The sequence below is a fragment of the Triturus cristatus genome, chromosome 4_1 (assembly GCF_964204655.1).
Source record: "Triturus cristatus chromosome 4_1, aTriCri1.1, whole genome shotgun sequence".
In the NCBI taxonomy this organism is placed as follows: Eukaryota; Metazoa; Chordata; class Amphibia; order Caudata; family Salamandridae; genus Triturus; species Triturus cristatus.
In genome coordinates, this window is record NC_140585.1 from 551,935,259 (window position 1) to 551,957,863 (window position 22,605).

At 43.8% G+C, this 22,605-nt stretch overlaps 1 protein-coding gene across 1 annotated transcript in view; it reads left to right on the top strand.

Moving 5' to 3' along the window:
* The window catches only part of DHTKD1 (dehydrogenase E1 and transketolase domain containing 1), a 1,328,309-nt gene that overhangs the window by 1,157,885 nt on the left and 147,819 nt on the right, over positions 1-22,605 (top strand). The window contains exon 15 of the mRNA XM_085652869.1: positions 22,320-22,489. Within this exon, the coding sequence (XP_085508995.1) occupies positions 22,320-22,489 (170 nt within the window). The remainder of the gene's footprint in view (positions 1-22,319; positions 22,490-22,605) is intronic.

A 22,605-nucleotide genomic window follows, 5' to 3' on the forward strand; every position in this document is an offset into this window, starting at 1 on the left:
CACCAATAGGGAGAACCCTGGCACTATGTATTTGCCACTGCAGACAACTTACACTATCCAAACTTTTGTGTGTTGGAGTACCCAAGGCAGTCCTCCCTTGAAGACGAATTTCACCAGCATTGGAAATGGAGACTCCTGTGTGACCATCTGCCCATCCTTCTCTTGCCCAGACTGCTGGAAAAGATCAAGAAAGACCAAGCCCAAGTCATTCTAGTTGAATTGGGTAAGGATAACGTGGTACCCAGAACTTCTGGCCATGAGCACTTCCTCTGATTCGGCTGCCTCTTCTGGAGGACCTTCTGTCACAGCAGCACGGCTGAGTTTTGCACCCAAGCCTACACTATCTACACCTCCATGCATCGAGTTGAGCGCTCACAGTTGAGGTCGTTTGATCTCCCTCTAAAAGTTGTTATTGTCATCCTGGCAGCCAGGGGTCCATCTACCAAATTTATTTACAGGTGTTTTTAGAATGACATTCCTCCCCTGAACACACAGTTATCGGCTGGTCTTCTGTTTTGTTTGTCTTTGGCCCATCAATGTCTTTTTATGGTAAGAGCTAAAAGGTTATCTTTCACCCTTTTGGGCTTCCCTACACTTAACGGCTCAGTCACCCTTCTTTGATGATGCGGCTGACCCATGTGTTCCTCCAAGCACCTTTTGTGATGCCGCAGTGGTACCTTAATTTGCTTCTTATCTACCTAACGTGCACGCCATTCAAATAGATGCATAGTTTTCCCCTTTACCTGGTAAGGAACATTAATTTATTCAGTAGTGATACAAAACAAGGTCACAGTGGTGGCAACCTATAATACTGTAGAGCAGTCAAAAAGCCTTGACTCCTCGACACAGCTAGGGTAAGTGGGGCAGTGGAGAAGAGAAAAACCAGCAACAGGAATAGTTACAGTAATCTAGTCCCCTGGGAGGTGAATGTGGCCATCTCAACCCTCATGTGGGTACAAACAGTGATATGGTCCCCAACACAACCAATCACAAAATAGAACAGTGTAGTAAAGTTGGCTGGGAGGGGGGGGGGTGGTGGTAGACAATTGGGGATCACAGAGAATGATTGGTACTGAGAACAAGATACATACCCCATGAGTAACATCATGGTGGCAGTCCTAAACCACAACCGGAGCCTGAACCAGTTCCTAAGTACAACATTATGGTATGGGGTGTAAAGTGTAACCTATATGCAAGCATCCTTAAGAGACATGTAGGTACTGCAGGCAATGAGGGCAGGAACAGTTCAACTCCAGGTCCCTACAATCATGAAGTGGTCTGGTCTGAATGGACACACAGGGTCCCATGAGCTGGAGGGGAGGGTGACATTATCTGTGAGGGAGGACCAGTGTTGGAGGCCTGGCTCACCCTAATGGGTACGGGGAGTATGCAATATGAATTGGGTCACCAGTCATGGAGTCATGTCAGCGATAGCAGGGTGCTAGAGGGCTTGGGGGTGCAGTCAAGTGATGCCTTCTGCACAGAGGTGGACCTACTTAGATACTTAGAGGATAACAGAGCAGGGGCATCAGAGATGGGCAAACCATATGCAAGCAGTGCGGGGTAGGCAATTCCCAGGTGTCCATCCAGCCAGCGGGACCTGGACAATGAGAAAAGGGAGTAGATCCTAGCATCTGAGGAGGTTGGTAAGAGGTTATATCAATAGAGGGCTCTTCACCTGGAGGGACATTGCCGGGGGTTCTCTTATCTCAGCCAAGAAGGCATCCCATACTCTGTCATACACCGCCATCTTATCAATTAGCTTGTATATATTCCTCCCATGGAGAGCCACCTTATGGAGCATGACAGTCCACTCAGTGGGAGTGGGACATGTTAGGCACTGGGAGTGGTGTATGATACACAGATTATCCACTGCAAGGTATGTGGCCAGCCAGTGCTGCACATAGATTTCCTGGTTCACTACCTCAGACAAGACTGCATTCCTTATCGCCATAACATCAGCCAGGCGAGTGAGTGAATTCCAGACAGTGAGTGAATTCCAGACAAACTAATCCTCCACACAAAAGCGGCGTTGCTGCCTAATGCTATCACGCCCTTCCACATTGGGCAAGCCATCACCTTGTCGGCTTTCTGTGCACCTCCTCCCCCTTTCAAAGAGAAAGAACAGCTCCACTGACTTGACCCTAAGAGGGCACTCTGTTTCCTTTTTTTTATTGGACTGGAGATTACCAACAAGAGGACCAATATTTAATTGTTTTCTCAGAGGTGATAAAGGCTAAAGCAGTGCAAAAGAGAACCATCTCCAAATAGATTGTGCCGTGTATCAAGATCTGCTGTGCGATAGCCAAGAAGCAGCCCCTGGAATGTTTGCAGGCTAATTCCACAAGAGTGAAAGCTGTTACCACTGCGCAAGTGTGTGCTGTGCCAGTTTTGGACATTTGCCAAGATGCTACGTGGGCATCCCTCCGCACATTCACAGAGTATTACTGACTGGAAAGCTAGGTCCAGCAGGTTGTGCATTTTCCCCGATCTGTTCTGCAGGGTGTCTAGGTATGAACCATTTCACAGACCCTACACCTGTGAGTCATTGGTTTGGTATTGATTCACAATGAGAAGAATCTGCGGTTAGAAGTTTTTATCAGAATAACAAGTCACTTTCTCATCAAGAGAATGGGTCATATTGATGTAGGCTGGGGCATATTGATGTAGGCAGCCCACTGAGAGTCAAGAGCATCGTCTGGTATATCCTGCTAGATACTCACGTACATATTGCCTCTCTCTATGCAGACAATGGCCTCAAGATTAACCATACTAAGTCCCTTGTGTTCCCTCTCTCGGAGTACCTTTCTGGGCAGCCAGTCTAAATTTGTGTGGGGGGGCCTCGCGTGGGCCCCGGAAACCTCTAAATATCTGGGGATTCAAATCTATTACACAGCAGACAACCTTATAGAAGGAACTTCGGCAGGGCAATGATATACTTGCGCTCCCAGATCTCCTTCTGGATCACCCTCCCCTTTCGGTGGCGGGCTGACTAGCCCTTTCCAAAATGGAGATGCCTCCTAGACTGTTAGATTACTTTGTCAATCTTACGCTCGCGATCTTAGGGTCCGTTCTGCGGTGTCTCAATTCCATGCTCCTGTGGCTTCAGGTGGAAGAGAGTGACACTGCGCACGCTGCAACTGCCCCCCCTTGGGAGGAGGTATGGGTGCTCCACACACTACTACTTGGCTACCCAGCTCCACTGTATGGTCCGCTAGTTGGCGGGCCACCACAGGGACAAGACGGGAATCCCAGGAGCAGGGGTTTTTGGGGGGGTGGGGGTCTCCTCTCACTGCTCTTCTTTCTGAGATGTCGGACGAGGGGCCCCTTTTCCTTGCTCCTCCACGTGGCCCGCAAGTGCCTGCTGCAAACACTATACAATCATAAACCAGATTATTCCCACTCTAGAGACTGCCCATGTGGGGGAGACGGACTGACCGGAAGACGCATAGGGATTTGGGAGGAGGCAGGTATCTCAACTATGGGTGACCTGTTAATAGAGGAAAGCTGTTGTCTTTTCAAGAGATTTGGGAACAATAGGACCTGTCGGATGAAGAAGTTTTGACTTACAGGGCACTCCGGGCAACATATCAGGACACTGGGGGGTTTGGGTCCCGAAACCTCCTCAACATCCACTACTCCACACATTACACCTCTGTGTTCCATTGGAGGAGCTTAGTAATGTGGATTTATAGAGCCTTTGTGTGGGACACTCTGTCAGCACTTGCAAACTTACAATAAGGGTGGGAAGACTCCATGGGGCAACCATTTCACGAATCAGACTGGCTCAGTGTGCTATACTATCCCAGCAAGTTCCCTCGCAACCCTCGCTTCAAAAACATATAATTCTGTGTCCTGCACAGGGTCTAACTGACCCCCCACCGACCCCACTTCATCTATTCCACGGTCCCAGACGAGTGTCCCAGATGCAAAATGGAACCAGCAGATGTGGTATACATATTTTGGCTCTTTAGTCTCTTGCGAAACGTCTGAGACACTGTACTCGTGGACAAAATGAGAGGCATGGGTAAGGAACCATTGACCACCGCCCAACACTGTTTGCTGGGTCTATATCCTTGTCCCAAGACGGAGAAGACCATGACTCGCCTCACAGACCTGGCACTTCTCGTGGCCAAAAGAGTAATAGCGATGTGGTGAAAGTTCTCCTCTCCCCCTTCACCCTATACCGAAGTGTCCAAATGGGCAGAGTTGGAGAGCACCGCTCTCTGCAGAGATAAATATCGAGGCCTATGAAAATTCCCTATTGCAGACCACGGAAACCTGATCCTTTGCGACTTAATACCCTAAGCTGGAGACTATTTCCAGCCCCCTTAGCAGATGATTTCTGTGCAACCATCCTTGCCCACAGCCTTCCCCCGGGGGAGGACCACCAGGCCTCTGCGCCTCCACAACCATCCCTCCGCATGGCCACAGACCTGGTCCCCTCTTTCCCTCCTGCACTGCCAAAGGCTCACTTCCCTACCTTCCCCTTCCTTTGCTGCAATACCTGCAACAACACTTCTGGAGAGTTTCCAGGGAGGGTGAGGGATAGGGTTTTCTTCTTTCTGATTTATTTCAATATTTGTTAATGACACTATGATGAGGGCACTGGGTCATCTAGACAGGCAAGGAGCATGTGACTCACCCCTGCTTCAGCGGCTTACTGATTAACCCCTTTACATGCTGCTTGTATGTACATTCCTGATTAATAATGTATTATATCTGCTTTTCTATGTGTCAATAATTATTTGTTTTTTTTAATGATGTAGGCATCCCATTCCGTGTATTAAAATAGAATTTCTTAACAGCAGAATGAGTGTCTCAAGGCAAGAGGAAGGAATGGCAAACTGACAGTGATTCATTTAACTGTGAGAGTGTTAAACCAAAGCAAAAACACAGATCCTTCACCAGAATGCTCCTCATCCCCAAAGAGGGACCCAGTCCGATCTGTCCTGGGTAAGCCTCTATGCCAGGGTGGAGAAATTGAATGAGAAGGGTTCCTAGGGCAGGGTGGGTGGATGGAATGACACAGGAAGAAGCGATACTAAAGTTCCCAACATGGAACAGCATCTGTCTGACATAACAAATATGAAGAAAGCCTTGGCGTCCAGGACTGAAGTGCATTAAAATGGTGCACATCAAAATCAAATTTGAGGTATGTGTCTATCCGCGGAGTACAAGGGTGCAGATCCATCATTATTTATAGCAGTTTGGATCATGGGAGTTCTCAATTTGAAGAAAGAAGAGAACCACATCTAATCGAACAAAGCTGTTATATTCCAAGTGGCGTGCATGATAAAAAAGGTCAGAAACCTGGAGGCAGCACAGGCACCAAAAGGAATTTAACTTATTAGGGTCATACAATCTTGCCATTTTCTGACTTGGCACATAAGACTATAACAAAGAAAAATCTAAATGTAGATCTGCAGGCAGAGCATGAAGGTTTCACCCCACTTAGCTAAGAATGACATATAGAAATATCTCTTCTAGGATGTATATAGTGCTGAGAGGCTCTTAAAATCTGTTATCAAATGCAAAGGAGCAAGAGAAGGTGGGAGACATAATTGAAAAGTAGAGAAAACTGCATATAGTATCACCATGCTTTGTGTAATTAAAGAAGTTGGCAGACTTCAGTCGTTTTAAGCAGATGTTTTAGAAATGGTTTATGTTTGGGAACAAGACTTGGTGTGAATTTAATTGTCCAGCAATTTGCAAACAACTGTGCCCACTCTCACGTTATGTCTCATATTCCCCCAATGTAAATTGAAAAGGACTCTCTTAGAGATTCTAATGCTAGACATATTGAATACCCTGAGGTGTATTTTGACTAGGGAATTTTGAACTCTCATAGGCGAGATTCGCCATTGTAACTTAATATCAAAGCAAAATAATTAATTTTAACTAAGAAAAGGCTATAATGAAGGTTCTCTGGAGAGGGTAATGATAAATAGAGGACCTTAACTAAGCTAAAAGCCACAAGGAAAAGGATGATTCACAGATGACAAACATCCAACCCTTGTGATCTTGCATACCTGATCCAATGGAGTGCTTGCGGCTTTTGTAACTCCATTCACGCTCCAGCCTACATGGTTACATTTTTAATTTAATCTGACCACACAATCCATCTGAGTGACTTTCTGAAAAGCCACTCGAGTGGCCTTCTTACAAGATACACATACGGCAAGGTGATCACTCACATAAAAAGCCACTACCTCTAATTTAGAAAAAAGCAGTGAGATTGTAATGAGAGAATTAAGTAATCAGCAGAGTCTAATGCAGTCCCAACTCAATAATTAGGTTTATCAGGGCAATAACTGGGAGCATGCCCATTTAGTCAAATTAAATGTTGTTGTGCTAAAAGTTCTGCCTTAAGATTAGCAAATCTATTAGTTGAGTTTACTTCCACAAGTGCCTCATAAATAGCAGTAAAAACTCTGGTATTGTGTCAGAACTTTATCACACTGAGTCAGAATCATCTTTAAATTGAAATTACAGGTTAAAACTATTGTTGTTTCAGGATAGATCGCTGAACATAAAGATCCTCTCCCAGCACTTGAATGAATGATCTTTTCGCTGCATTCCAATGTGGGTTGAATGTATATGTTCACTAAAATTTTAATTACAGACACCCCTTTATTCAAAGTGTTTCTCCCATACAAAGCAATAGCAATTCACACCAAATTATTTCTTTGCATCCTATTCTTGCATAAGAAGTGGACACTGCTGTAAGTAGAGTTCCCAAAGAGCCCTTCCCATTTCTAACTGTAACAAACTTATTAAAAGCCACAAATCCGTGAGTCGTTTTTTAAACCCCCCAAATAATCCAGACCTCAAAGCTAAGTTTAACCTATGCATATTCCAAACAAAGAGATTTTGATTAGCATTATGCCCCTCCCTCTTTGAGTAATCACTAAACCCCCCCATTCTTAGTGAAGCCTGCTTGGACCCTTGCATTCAGAGACATGTATGTATACGGGAATCTAGGGCCAATTATACTTACCTTTTTTTGCTTTTGGAAAGGCTCCAAATTGCAAAATAAGAGCATTTGTGACACAGAATAGGTTTTTATCTTCTATAAATTAATCTGTTTTGTAGTTGTAAAAATTGTACCAGTTCTTTAGATGGGATTGCAAATGGATACGGATTTGGATTTGGAAGGGGTGCATTTTAGAAATACCTTCTAAATAGCGAATCAGTATCCGATGTATCAATGGTTTGAAAGGTCACTGATCCGGAAGTTGGGATGGTAGCCCTTTCGCAAAGTGGAAGGGGTACTCTTTGGACCTCTTCCCATCTGTGAATTGAAAAATAGTTCACAAGGAGTAGGTAGTGGTCCATGAAACTACTGCCTGCTCTCAATAATTTTCATATGCAGCCCTGTTTCCCTTAAGGAAACACAGTTACTTAAAAAAAAAAAATTGAAACACAGTCACAGACATGGTGGCTTGCTGTCCACTGTCCTTGTAATTGTGGCCAATCTCTGTGATTCACAATTTGTAACCTAATTCATGAATTTTAATGAGGTAGGCCTAATTGTGACCACTCAGATTTGGAATTTTTCAAAGCGATCTATGTGGTTGGTAGGTCAGTTTGCAAAATTATACACTTTTGGCAAAAACATTGGTCACAAATTGCGATTAGTTTTTGCTACCAATGTAATCGTACATCTGCCCCTGCAGAAGCAGAGCTATGGTGGAGAATAGGACCCTATTAAATGTTTCGTTTACGATTCAGAATTTGCGCCTCAACATATCTTGAATTAAAGGTCCTGCTTTTACTGGGCACTAGGACTATTGATCTTTGCCGTAGGTAAGTAAATAATCAGGTGTTGCTACTGTACATTCTATTTACACATCACGGTGAAACATCAATTATTAAGAGTCAATGATGAGATTTTGAGATGAGTTTAAAGGGCCTTATTGATCTCTTATAGTAAGTATTTCTTGATTAGTCATTAAAAAGTAATCAATTCATCAGTAATACAATATAGAACAATTGCATAAGCTGGTTCCATATAAGTAGAGATCCTATTGTAATGATTTTAGTTGAGGAAAGAAAGTATCATAAACCCATAGACAGTTTGAAAACGAGAGGTCAAAACATAAAGTTTTACACAATTTAATAAGCGCTTCAAATGAAGAGAAGTTGAGAAATTCAGTAGAGTCTTAGAAATGTAGCATAGATTTTGCTCAAAGCATAAAAGCTCAGAGCGTAGAAGCTCTGGATCTCAGATGCGCAGAGCATCTAGAGTGTGTGTGTGGAAAGGATGTTATCTGTGTCTAGCCTAGAAACATACACTAATATAACATTTTGATATCCATAACTAAAACAAATGTTGCAACAATCCAACTTTTCAGCAAATCGGGGCACGATGTGTTCATGGGAACGGATATCTTCTACAGTGTATGCCTTCTTGAACTAAAGGCTTACAAACAATAAGTGTTACATATACATTACACTCAGCACAATACAGTAAGCATAAACTCCATCAGCAGCAGAAACCCACGATAGTGCTCCTGAGCTCTTTTTACATATGAAGTGGTGTTCCTCACACACAGACTGGGCACAGCAGCATCTGCACGCTCACAACTGAGATTACCATACTCCCAGTGACATTGTCCCCAAGGCAGCACATTCCTAAGCGGGGGCCCCATCCTGAGCTCGCCCCGTAATGCCTCCGAAGAACAAGTGCCCCCGATAGTGCAAGGCAGCTGCCCACAGAAACGTAGTACAGCTGCTGAAACCAATACTGCGGGGGCAGGCCTCGGCCTACTCTACCCAGGCCAACAGGACAGTTGGCCCTCCAGAAATTACGGCAATCAAAATGCCCCCAGCAATAAAGCATGTCTCCCCCCAAAGGTCTGACTTGCAGTGGTGGGCTCCAAGCAGGCTCACCACCAGGGAGATCTTCACTGGTTTTCATGCCCCACCGACCTGGTGGCTGCCGCTAACCTGCGGCTCAGCTGCCTAAGGTGATGCAGCCCCCTCTGGGCCAATACTACCAGCGTGACCCGGGAGTCGGCTTGTTGTTCTCTCTCTTCGGAGGGGACACGGCGGCTGGTGCTGCAAAAGTATTGGTGCTGGTGCTGGTTGCGGTGAGGGGATTCCTTCTCATGGTGACGCGCAGCCCTCCCTCCGCTGACTTCCGGACTCATCCGACTCGGGGTTGCTCTGGCAACAAGAGGGCAGGACCTGTCTCCTTCGCGGCTCTCATGTCGCTACGGCGACCATGCGGGGGCCACCCTGCCTCCAATTTCCACCGCCACCTGGAGGCTCAGCCCAGAACTCCGGGACCAGCAGAAGTGCCAGCTGGTTACTTTTCAGGCCTTCCCTTCTGGAATTAGTTGTATAGTGCAGCGTGGCACGCGCTGCAGGGCAGATAAAAAACGCTCCTCACGCGCTTCTGGTGTGCAGGCACAGCGCTCCACACGCATGACTGTAGTATGCGCCCACACCTGCGGCTCCGGCATATAAACTCCAGCGTGCACTCAGCCCAGGCTCAATTTATCCAAGGCCAGACGCACAGCCCTGGTAAATCCTATAAAACAGGTCACAGGCAGGCAAGCACACTAGGTCTCTTTAGCAGAGCAGCAGTCCCTTCAGCTGCCCAATGGGCAGCAAGTTAACTCCCACAAGTAAGGAGTCCCAGATGGCGGTACCTCTTGGCGCACAGCAGTCCTATTCTTCTGTTCTTCCAGCTTAACAAACATGGGGTCACAGGCCCAATATTTATAGTCCACATGTCTTTGTTCTCCCCTGGCACAGGGCTCTGAGCCCAGTTTAAACCAGTTCTGGGGGCACTTTAAAAATGTAAATTAACAGTGCACTACTCCCTTCTTTCTTAGTGTAAGCCTTGGCTCCAAAGACACCACAGGGGGGTCAGAGCCATCATTGTGGAAGGCAGGCACAGTCCTATTCAGGTGCAACTCCTCCCACTACTCCAAATGCAGGCCAGGCCTATTCAACCTAGTGCTGAATCATCCGGTCAGCGCAGGACCCACCTCAACGCGCCCCCCCTCCCTATAACTCCCCCCCCCAGGACTGGCTGGAGTGAATACACATCTCCTCACCCCTGTCAGTCAGAACCACGCGGTTAAAATGCATCAGGCAGGCACAAAGACACATAGCACACAGAAATGCCCACTTCTAAAAGAGGCATTTCCAATAGTAATAATAAATCTGCTTTCACCAATTAGCAGGATTTATCACTACTATTCCAAACATACCAAACTTGATCACGCTACCCCTCTCATGTCAGAAATTACCACTGAAGAACATATCAGGGAATCCCCAATGCAAACCTATCAGAGGGCAGCCTCACATCAGTGAGAAACCAAATAGGCTGTTTGTCACTAGCAAGACATGCCACACAGTTACGGTACACATCCTACCTTTTACCTACACCGCACCCTGCCTATAGGGCTAGCTAGGGCCTACCTTAGGGGGGATTGTCACTTCTGCAACTCCCCTTTTACTACATATCATTACTTTATATGCCACGTCACATCGGCCTGAGACAGGTTTGAAAGGCTACTTTGGTGGGTGGCGCAAGAAGCGCTGCAAGCCCACCATTGCACTTAAATTTACTGGCCCTGGGTATATGGGATACAAGGGACTGATAGGTAAATTAAATATGCCAAACATATGTAGACCAATCTTACCAAGTTTACAATAAAGAGCACATGCACTTTAGCACTGATCAACAGTGATAAAGTGCCCAGAGTCATAAAACCACCAACAACAGGTCGTAACAAATACAGGAGGAAGGCAAAAAGTTCTGGGATGATCCTGCAAAAGAGCCAAGTCCAACAAAAGGTACCCCATCTAGGGAAACTCAGTGGACCCACCTTTTTCAGTGATATTGCACTATTGGTCAAACCATAGCCATGTGTGTAACCCTTCCTCAATCATCGTGTGGTAAGCAGGCGTACCCACAGGAGTTGTCCCTTCACATTACCAAACAGCAATAGCCAAATCACCTCTAATTATACCTGTAATCGCTTTGAAGAATTTCATGATTTCAAACCTTTAGTGTTTTGATTTTGTTGCGTAAACGTCAGCTTCAGCAAGCCCTTTCTTCCAATCTCAGCAAACTCTGTAAACCAACCAATCAATAGCAATGCGTCTCTCTACACTGCCTAAGCAATCTCAGCACTGTGTTTCACAGTAAACAGTCAATTCAAGAGTGGCACATTGTGACGTCACAACTTTCTCTGTGCAGCACTTCACCCTCCTTTTGTACAGACACAAAACTTCAATGCTAAAATTCTGTGCAACATAAATAAGTGTTAGTTTGCTTCTTCTAAAGAAATCATTAAGATAATTCAACAACTGGAATTTTGGTTTATTTACACCCTCTAACTTTTCATCTAGCAAAAGAAAGTTTGAAGCACCCCAATTAAAACTCGGCCAGTGTGAAATAACCTAATCAGTGCAGAGTCACCTGTGGAATCCGGTTCCGCTAACACTGTGTCACCTGTGCGCATCAGGTTCTGCTAACACTGATCAATTTTACTACAATCACAACAATTTGTTATGGTCCCTATCTCAATTGCGCCGTCAACGATGTCTAATGACCTGCACTTCAAAACATTAGCAGGTAAGAATATGAAAATCTACTCTTTATTCATTTCTCTATCACGTGGTCTTAGAATATTTCTTAGTCCGATAATCTCCGTATCCTTTTTGACAAAAGCACATGAAAATCAACGGATCACAAGCTCATTAATTCAATTCAACACATCAATGTTTTTACAAATTACAAATTACCAACACAAATTTCTATTTGTAGGAGGCTGGCTTAGTATATTGTGCTCACTTATATAACTGTAGTACCTTGTACTAATCCAGACAACCCATGTGGTGATTTTAGGGGTCTTAGACAACCTTAGAAAGCTCTCTCTGTGGTAGCTGTGCAGAGCAGCCATCAGGCTTAGTCCGGAAGGATTGTAAAGCAGCTTTCCTTACCAGATCTGAATCTTATTGGTATAGGTTAAGTGAAAAAGAACCACACCATGTATTTATAAAAATAGGTATTTATTATAAGACACTCACTAACACACAATGATATCTCCTACATGGAGCTATAACACAATGCACGCAATACTTTGCAATAAAAACAGGTAAGTATCATGAATACACAGTGATTGACACGGGGGAGATCAAACCAGATACTAAAATAGAGGGATGTGAATCTTGACTTGAGTCAAGACTGTACCCAGGAGACGTAGAAGTGCTGGGGACTCAAGGAACCGCCCGAAGTAAGCACCCAGGAACCCCACGGAGGCCGTGTGCAGTGTGGGAACACGAGTGCGTACTCAATTAAAGTCAACAGGTAAGTCGAGGTTGCAATTTTAAAGACGAAGGACTCTTCCCAGAAGACCCTGAAGAAACCCAGTGGAAGACAGAAAGTTGGAGAGCCACCCCACCTGTGAGTACCCTAGGAACCTGGATACCTACTCCACAGAAGCCCGGTGCCTAGGTTTGAAGTGACGTCGGAAACTGCAGTCAAACTCACTGGAGGACTTTAAGAAGATGCTGCTGTTGAAGAAGGTGAAAGTGTCCTGTGGAACCCAAGGGTGGATTCAAGTTTAGAACTACCTGCAAGCAGAGGGGGCAGAGTCTATGCCACTCAGGAGTTACCAGGAGGCACAGGAGACGACTGCTCACCAATATCTGGTGATGCAGGAGAATTGACAATGACCTTGGATCTGCAGCTGTGTGGACCAGGCGACGCTGTGAAAGACCAGGAGCCGTTCACAAGTTGTCCCACACCAGATGATGAGAGCTGAAAGGTCGGTGTCCATCGGGAGCTCCAACAAGCCTTGGCCACCGCGAACAACCTGACAAGCAAAAAAGATGCAGAGGTAGGACCAGCAAGGTCCAAGTGACTCACCACAAGCAGGGGAGTTGGAGTAAGACCTAGCAATCAAGGGAGCCCACTGGAGTCAAAGAAGACCCTCGAGAGGACCCACAGGCCGTAGGCACAGGAGTCCTAAGAGGACCTCCAGCAGCTCACCAAAGATGCAGGCCCACGGTGCAAGAGATGCAGTGAGGACGAAGATCTTGGACGTAGAAGATGTTTGAGGCTGGAGCTTCTTGAAGCCCGATTATCTTTGATGAAGAAAGCCACCAAACCTTGGCAACGGCAAGTCGACGCGGTGCACATGTGTTTGGTTTCTGCAGTTCCAACGAGGGATACTGGCCTCAAACTCGGTGATAAGACAGTGCAGGCCTCAAGGGAGTTGTAAAACAACCACCTGTATTGCCGAAACCTTTAGGAATCTGTGGGAGCCCAGGAGCAGCACACCAGTCAGCTTGGTTGCAGTGCCTGCAGATTCAGGGAAGTCACTCCTTCACTTCAAGGGAGATTCCTTCAGGTGTCTTGGATGTTCACAGGCCTTGGAAGGAGCCTGTATGGAGCACAGGCACGAACAATGCAGCAGATGAGCGGGACGACAAGACCAGGAGCAGTAGGAGTCTTTCCAGTTGCAGTCTCTGTGCTCAGAGCAAAGTCCAGCGAAGTCCAGAGTGCCCAGATGGTCGAAGATGAAGTGGTGTCTTGATTTGAATCTTGTCCCACGATGAATCTTGGGACCCACCCACAGGTAATCCCTTAAGTACCCTAAGGAAAGGGTCGGGATGGTTCAGGGGTCCCTCCCAGAGGAGGGGCCGGACAGTGGGGAGGATGCCCTTATGTCCTTTGTCCAGTTTCACGCCAGAACAGGAGGCAACGGCTTCCTGAATTGGTTTGAAGTGGAGTATGCAAGGAGGGCACCAAATGGGCCCTTCAAGCAGTTTCACTGATGCTGGCAAGCACCCCCAGCATGGCCCAATACACTAAACCCTGTCTGAGAGGTGGTCAAACATCCCTGTGAAAGGATATCTATTGTTCCTGCTTGAGATTGGCTCAGCAGCAGGAGGGCGGAAACATGTCTCTGGTCGGCAGCAGCCCTAGCTTGCTGTCCGGTTCTGGAAGACTGGTACCCGGAGCACTGAGAGCCTCCTGGAGGAGCTTTACAGTGTATGGAATCATACCTTGTACACTGTTTACGGTGTGGGGGTATCATTCCAACAGGTTTGATACCAAACATGACAGGGTTCGTTACAGCCAGTTTATGAGATGGTCATCGCCTAATGACGCATGGCCACTCTATATGTCGTAATGGCTGTTGCACTTACAACCCGGGAGAATGAACTCCAAAGCTTGTAAGGGTGCCCTGCTCATGCAGGGGCACCCTCACACTTAGAACCGAGCTCCCTGCCTTCAGGATTGAAAGGCCTGCCTTCGGGATTACTTATAGGTTTCAAGTGTAGTGACCTCAGATATAGGAAAGCCTTAATCTGTTGTAAGTGGGGCTAGCACCAGCTTACACAGGCTGCAATGACAGGCCTGGAGTCACAATTTGAGTGGTCTCTCATGGAGGGGCATAATACATGCTTCAGCCCATGGGAGACCTCTGCTGTACCTATGCCCTGGGTATCATATACTGGGGACTTATAAGGGTACACCAGTAGCCAATCTGGGGTGTACCTAAGTACTTACCATAGACAATTTAGGGGAGAAATAACAGAGACTGGGGTCCTGATTAGCAGTATCCCAATTAGACAAGTCAGAAACAGCATAACACCGTGCAAAAAGTGGGGGTAACCATAAAAGCAAATCTTACTTACCTGCACTATTCATGACCCTATTAATACTCATACCTTCAGTTTAGCCCCTGCCAATATCTCTGAAAAACTGCACCCTGTCAATCTTCAAACTCAGGTTTTCGGCATATGAGCATTTATCTACCATGGGCTCCTCTTTCTCACTACGTAATCCATCCTGTTACCAACTTTGGTAGAGCATGAGACCTTAATAAATATTTGGTTTATGATTCAGATTTTGCGTCTCAACATATCTGGAAATAAAGTCCTTGGTTTTACTGGGCCTTAAAGCTACGGTTCTTTGCCATAGGTAAATAATTAATCAGGAGCTGCTAATATACATTCTATTTACAAATCACAGAGACCAATTATTAGAAGTCAATGATGAGATTATGGTATGTGTTTAAAGGATTTTATTATTCCCTTAAAGTAAATATTTCTTTATTAGTCATCACAAAGTAATCAAGTCATCAGTAATACAATACAGAATAATTGACCAAGCGTGTTCCATAAAAGTAGACTCCTCATTCTAATTAATTTAGATGAGGAAAATATCTTAAACCCATCAATTGTTTAAAATCAAGAGGTGAAATTATAAAACTTTGAACAATTCAATAAGTGCTTCTCATGAAGAGAAGTTCAGAAATTCAGTGGAGTCTCAGAAATATAGCAGAGATCTTCCTGAAAGCATAAAGCCTCAAAGCGTCTAGTGCCGCCTTCCAGAGATGTGTGGCCCGCTTCATAATGTCACTGTCATTGAGCCCTGATAGGGCTGGTCCACTCTGTTATACCACATATGGCAGCAGATCTCAAGCTACTCCCTTACCCCTCCTTTGATTAAGTTGTCCTCATTTTGTAGTACCCTATGCCCACAGTTTGTCCTAGGAAATACAATGTCTGAAATGCCTAAAGACTGTTCAGTGGTAAGACTCTCGGGCATTGATGCGCCCTCTATACAGACACTGTCACGAGTCTTCTCTCAGTATCCTGTTGAATAACGTATTTGTTTATACAGTACTGTACTGGATATCGCAGCACTTGAAAGTAACTATACATGGTATCTATGCATTGTTCATGTCGTATGATTAAAATGAGAAAATGTCAATAAAAAAGATATAAAATAAATTAATAAAGCCTCAGAGCTTCAAAGGTTTGGATCTTAGAGGTCAGAGCATCTAGAGCATAGGTACTCACAAACATTTTCCCAGGGGCCACAAAGAATGGTCTGTGGTGTGCTTTAGGGCTGCATTAATGCCAGCTGGTTAGGAGTGGGGCTTTGCCGGGAGGGTGGGTGGCGCCAGGGGATCATGAGGTGTGGGAGTAGGGGGAAGCAAATCATGTACATGGTGTAGTAAGTGAGTCACAGAGTTATTTTGAAGGTTTAATTTCATACGAATATGCCTCTTGACCCCGCATCCCATTACCCCGCATGTTGTTACATCACGGTTGTTACAAAGACCGAGTTGTAACAACGCATACCATTACCCCGCAAGTCTTAACAACAGCTTGCCGAGGGGGGCGCTGGATTTTGGAATAGTATAATTTACTATTCCAACTCCAGTCTGTGTGGACACTAGGGAAGGTGTTGGATTTTAAATCCAACACATTCTTCCGCCTCTGCCAGTCATCGTTATGACTTGCGGGGTAATGGTATGCGTTGTTACAACGCTGTCTTTGTAACAACCGCTTTGTAACAACATGCAGGGTGATGGAGGCGGGGTCAAGGTTGTTTACCTGTCATACTGCCCTCTAAATTAAGCCCCTAGTCTGTAGAAGAGTCATAGATTTGACATTACTGTGTTATGCTGTATCTGACTCACTATCCCTCTAACACACCGTGGGGTAAGACTTCTTTGCTTGCTATCGCTATCCTGGGAGAGTTAAGTGTAAACAGGAAGTGTTGTGATTATTGAATTGGAATGAAATAGGATTGCACAATGTGAAACAGAAAACCTGGGATCAATCCCAGCTTTCCCACGTGACCAAATTGCAACTGTTTTATTTCACTTTTCCTCCTTTTTATTCATGATTACATATAAGAGAACCTTGAAATATGAATTCAGGATATGTGCTATTTTTGAAAACTATCACTTTAAAAAAATACTTCTCAACACATTAATGCAATTTGATGTACTAGCATGAAACACTTCTGCATGCTAATGAAAAACACTTTTTAGAAACTCATTGTATTTTTACACGTTTGTTGGAAGATGTCTGTAAAAATGAATGTGCCTAAATTTAATTTGTGCAGGACATCTTATTTTCTTTTACTTCAGTTATCCTAAAAATAAGCACTTGCCCGTTTATTTAACATCTTCCATTGTGCTCTCTCCTGTATACAGCCGCACAGTGCTGACATTCAGCAGGGACCCACAGGTGAAGGGCAGAAGAGCCACACTTGGAGCATCCCTAGAGAGCGTGTGGAGAGGATGTTGTCTGTGTCTAGCTTAGGAACACGCACTAATATAACATTTTGATATCTACAACTAAAACAAATGTTGCAACAATCCAACTCTTCAGCCAGTCGGGGCACAATGTCTTCATGGGACTGGATACCTTCCACCATCTACACTGTCTTGAAAAAAAGGCTTAGAAATATTAAGTGTTGTATATCCATTATCAACAACATTGTACAAATCGTGGTTTGGTTCCCGCTTGCCTCTCTTCGTAAAGACAAAACAGTTCATGGTTAGGTTTGTCATTCCACAAATGAAATCATCTCCTTCTCACATATTCTACTTACAAATCTTATTCTCAATCAAACATCTGACTAAGATTTTAACTACATTTCTGTTGCATTTAATAGGTTAGGCCTCAAGGGGAGGGGCAAAAACTGTCCTTTCTACCGGATCAACACACTTTGTCTTTGAATTCGTCACTTATTCACATTACTAAGAATGTTGACCTAAAGTCAGGAAAAAAACTGAAAAGTAAACTGCATCCTAAAGGATTCCCAACTTGACATATGTAGCTATGGGAGCCTAGTGCTCCCATTTGCCTTTATAAATGTGGCTTCTCTTTTTAAGCTTACACCTTATTTCTACACATTAATTGCACAAAGTTGCCTTTATTAAAAACGCCCTATCATCTCCTAACCACTACCTATATGAACTCAAAATCTTTTTTTCTGTCTATCCTTTTAGAATGCTGTTAACTTTTGTAGAGCGCTCTAGTATGTTCAGGTGCCCTACGATCATCAAAATAAAGATGGGATGGAACAAACTCGCAATGACAGGTTAATACCGAGTGGCAGTTGCCATGACCACAGACAAAAGCATCTAAATCTTTCAACACAATCCTTTAGATTTTACCTCTTAGCAGCCACAGTTGTGACCTCTACAAAGCCTGATGAGGGGATAACGTGAGTACTGTCTGTCCCTGTTAACTTTTATAATCCCATTATATTTATAACCTTTATATACAGTTCCTTCAATCTTGAGATATTTTTGGGTTGTCATTTCATAGTAATTATTACTTGACATAGAATTAAGAGAGGGGTTTGTTTTTACACCCAAGTCATCATCAACCAGGTCTTTTAATGATAAATAAAAGTATCAAATGAGAAACAGTGAACTTTTACATTGAATTCCCCATCAACCCATTCCCTAGGCCATCAGCTTAATTACAAGCTCATTTTCTGGAACAGAAAAGTCAGACTTATGAGTTTCTTTTTAGGCATTAAATGGGATGCATTTCCTACATAGTGGAGGTTTGACCACTTTGCTGGAATTCTTTCCAAAACTTTAAGGTATGTTGGGAACAAAAGTTCCTGAAATTCAGAAATCCGGTATTTCAAAAAGGATTCCAAATCTAATTCAAATGCATGAGCTTTTTACTTCTAAGGCCAATGTAGTAGTTTTCATGTCTAATAGACAGGGCCCCAAGATTGATTTAATTTTGCAGTGGTAGCGTTTTCAGCATAATTATGGATTTGACTAACATTTTCCACGTAGTCCTTCATCCCTGGCATAATCTGCAGATATTAAATAAAACATTTTTTTTTCTAACCCCTTTGATATTATTATTCATGTGTATTCTCTCTATGAACAATACCATGGTGAGAGTGGCAGGAGCTGAGACAGATGGTGACCTTGCCTAGTGCCTCTGTCTATAGCAAAGGGGAGGAGAAACCCCTGTTGATCCCGAGAACTACACACGCCGCCTTCTAATATGCCTGAATGCGGACTCTATATAGGTCCCAGCCCAAAAACTTTTAGCATTTCTCCAAGGAATTTCCTGTTCACCCATTCAGAGGTTTTTTTTGCCCTGAAAGCAGAAGATCATGCTTGTGTATTCTGTGAAGCTATAGATATTTTTAAATAGCTGCAGTAACTTGCCCTGATTGGGGGGAAATCTATGTTTCTTCCAGTTCCTAAAATTATATTGTGTTTGTTTTGTATGTGGATAAAATGATAGGAAAGCGTTATTTTCACCAATTTTACTCTCCTTTCTGTATAAGCCTACTAGGTTTACTTCCTCTCTTGGAGTGGGATTGGTCCTCACTACCAAATCTGACCTGCATTTGGGTGGCAAACATGCCTATTTTTGAGAGCATTGAGAAATCTAACTTCCCTGTGATGGAGTTTCAGGTACCTGCTTAATAAACTGCTCACACTTACTTATTAATTGCTCATTCTGAGGAGTGATGGGTGTTTTCCCTAAATTTGGATCAGATGAGAAAGTTGAAAGATTTAATACAGTATGCTCTTTAACACTGATTATCTTCCTTACAGTCTTTTCCCCTTGTTCTCCAGACCCTTCTGGATGGAATATTATGCATCCATCTCCAAATAGTCATTGGATTTCTGGATAAAACCATTCCTAGATATCCTGGGCATAATAGTACTTTGAAAATAGTTCATGCTCTCCATATTGCTGGGCGAAAGAAAACCCACACAAAGAATGAGGTTACCATATCCACAGGTCCACACCTTTCCTGGTCCCTCTATCCTACATCCGTGAGATAGATCAGCAAGTTTATATGTTCTGTGGTTCCAATCAAACTGTATTGATTAAGATTGAGCCAAAATTTGTAATATGGGATTACATTGCTTGTAATATGTAGGATTCTTTTTCTCAGAGAAACCCAATAAATAAACATGGTTAGAAAAAGAATTGGGCTACCATAGTTTGAAACATACAATGTTTCACCCCAGGTTTGCAGTAAAGTGGGACAATTTATAGGAAACGTTAAATTATGTACTGTTGGAGCCCCCAGGATAGCTAAACATTTGTTGAGACCCATATCTGAAATTCTTTCTGGGTTGGAAGGCAGTTTTGAGTAAGGGTGCAGTAAATAAGGTATAAGACTGCAATTTTTACAACAAGCGCCAGCATTTTACATCGTGGACCAACTACAACGCCTCTGTCTTCAACGCCACGGGATGCAGTTCAACCCGCGACGCCTTTGCCTTCACAGCCACAGGCTGCGGTTCCCTCCTTCCTCCTGTCAGACACGCCGTGGTTCTACACCGCTCCCCACTGTTACTGTCTTCGCGTCGAGGGGGTGTCCTGCGACACCTGCACATAATCAGCATCGGGCCGCAGTTCATCCTGCGGCTCGTCTCCCCACATAACGGGCACGCCACGGATTCATGCAGCGGCCTGTTGCTATTGCTTTGTCATCGCGGGAACGCCACAGTTCCTGTTTTCAAACTGCGGCTCCCTATGCAATACACTACTGGGGAAATATTACACTTACCTTACCCCTGGGAAAACAGAATAACATAGTCTAGCAACCATCATATGTCGGGAAACTATTTTCCTGCTAGCGTTTTTCCCATAATCCCACAGCCTTGTTCCCAGAATCCCTTGGGAATGGTTTTCTTACGACATTCTTAGATGACAACTTTTCTTATCTTTTTCACTACTATTTTCCTATCCAATGATGACTGTTCACTTCCTGTATGTAAGGGACTGAATCTTTCATCTCCTTGCGTTGCAACACTCCTCGCTCCTGCTGGTGTGTCTTCATTCCTGTCAACGCTTCCTGTTCCATATTGGATTTCCATTGGTTTCTTTGTTCTTGCTTGGACTCTTTCTGTTTCCTGGTTTGATTCTTCCTTACTGGTTAATTTTCCTTCCTGGCTCCACGCCTCGTTTTCTTCTGTAATTTTATTGCCATTCCTGGAGTCTCTGCATGCTTTCATAGGGTTTTTCTCTTTGGCGTTTTATCTCTGGGGGTCTCCTTCTGGAAGGCACTGTCTGCCCTGGCGTTACATTGTCAGCAGCAATGCCGCTACCGGAAAGGGTCGCCCCTATCTCGGACAAACCAGAACCTTCAAGAACTGGAACCAGGATAACATCTCTGTGCACCCAAATTGGTAAGAGAAGTTTTGAATGTGACATCAACATGGTTAGTCAGCCAATTAGAAAGACCAAATGACAAAATTGATGTAGGAACAAGTTTAGCACATTGAAGACTTCGACAGAAATTAATTTGTAAAATTTGCAGATATGAGGGTAGCAGAAGCAACTTATGCACTTCACAAGGCTAGCAAAAGCACATGAATTAACTGGAATTCATTTCCAGAGAATCCCAATGGATACCAGAATACAATGAGTTGAAACAGATCTCAAACTACGGTGAAATGAAGTGCTAGTAACTTACAAATGGTATATGTCATCAAGATCCTGATGGGAAAGATGCATGGAAGTAAACTGACTTTCCGAATGGAGCAGGGTATGCATCCAGGTTAAAAATATGTTGAGTATTGTGCAATGAAGTTGTTCCTATTTAATGTTTTACATCAGATGTATATAAGCCCTTTACCCTGTCCCTGATCTCAAGCCACACATAAGATAAAATAACTAGATTCTTGACTAGTGCCACAGTCCATGCACCCTAAATATGTGTTTGTGCACTAAATATGTGAACACTTAAAATAAACCACAGAGGAGTCTGGAATATTTGAGATCTTCTTGGAGAGAATAAATGTGTGAAAAACAAAACTAATAATGATAAACTTACACATGCATGTCTCTAACATTGATACCAGCTGAAAGAGGTATAATTACTACATTTAAGATCTGAAAGAAACCTACTGTGAATAACTGCATAGGTGACATGGAGACACTGGTCACTGTGAGTTGGTAGAATTGCGACAGACAGCCATGACTCACATGACTCAATGGCATGAGGAAATTGACTACCGTAACCATTAGACCAACTTGACCCACTGCAAAGATATTAACATACTACTTTAATCAATGGCAAGAGAGTACGAGGAGGATAGTAAAACCTAGAGTATGGATTGATTAGGCAGATCCATGGTGGAAACTAAGGAAATTAGGATTGAACCTGTGGTGTTGATGCTGAGGGGGGCGGGGAGGAAGGGTGGGTGGCTAAGCATGCAAAAACGATTTATGTTAAATTGTTTATCCATTGTGACCTTCCTTTACTAATTGCAAGTAAAAATAAATCAACAATGAACAAAAAATGTGTTCCTGCAACACTATGTTGCTTTGTCACTTCTTCACAAGGGCATGGTGTCACCTTAAATACAGCGTCACTTCATGATATCCAACAAGGGATTTAGGCAGATGAGAATTTCTGATATTAAACAAACAGAAATAATGAATAACTGGTAGATTAAATGATACTTGTGCTGATATATAATGTTAGTTTTTTTTTTACTTTACTAAACAATGATTCTCCTTCTATTTGACAGGGTCACCAGAGTGGTTTTGTGTTCTGGCAAACATTATTATGCTATACTTAAACAAAGAGAGTCAATGGGTGACAAGATCTGTAACACTGCTGTTGTCAGGATAGAGGAGCTTTGTCCTTTTCCACTTGAAGCTCTGCAACTGGAGTTAAACAAATATGATCATGCCAAAGGTTAGTTGATGCTTTTCTTATTTTTGCACTTCAGTTTGGTGTCATTTAGAAGGTGCACCAGACTCCTGTGTACGACCATAGCAAATATTAGTATCATTGCTAACAGATCGTTGACT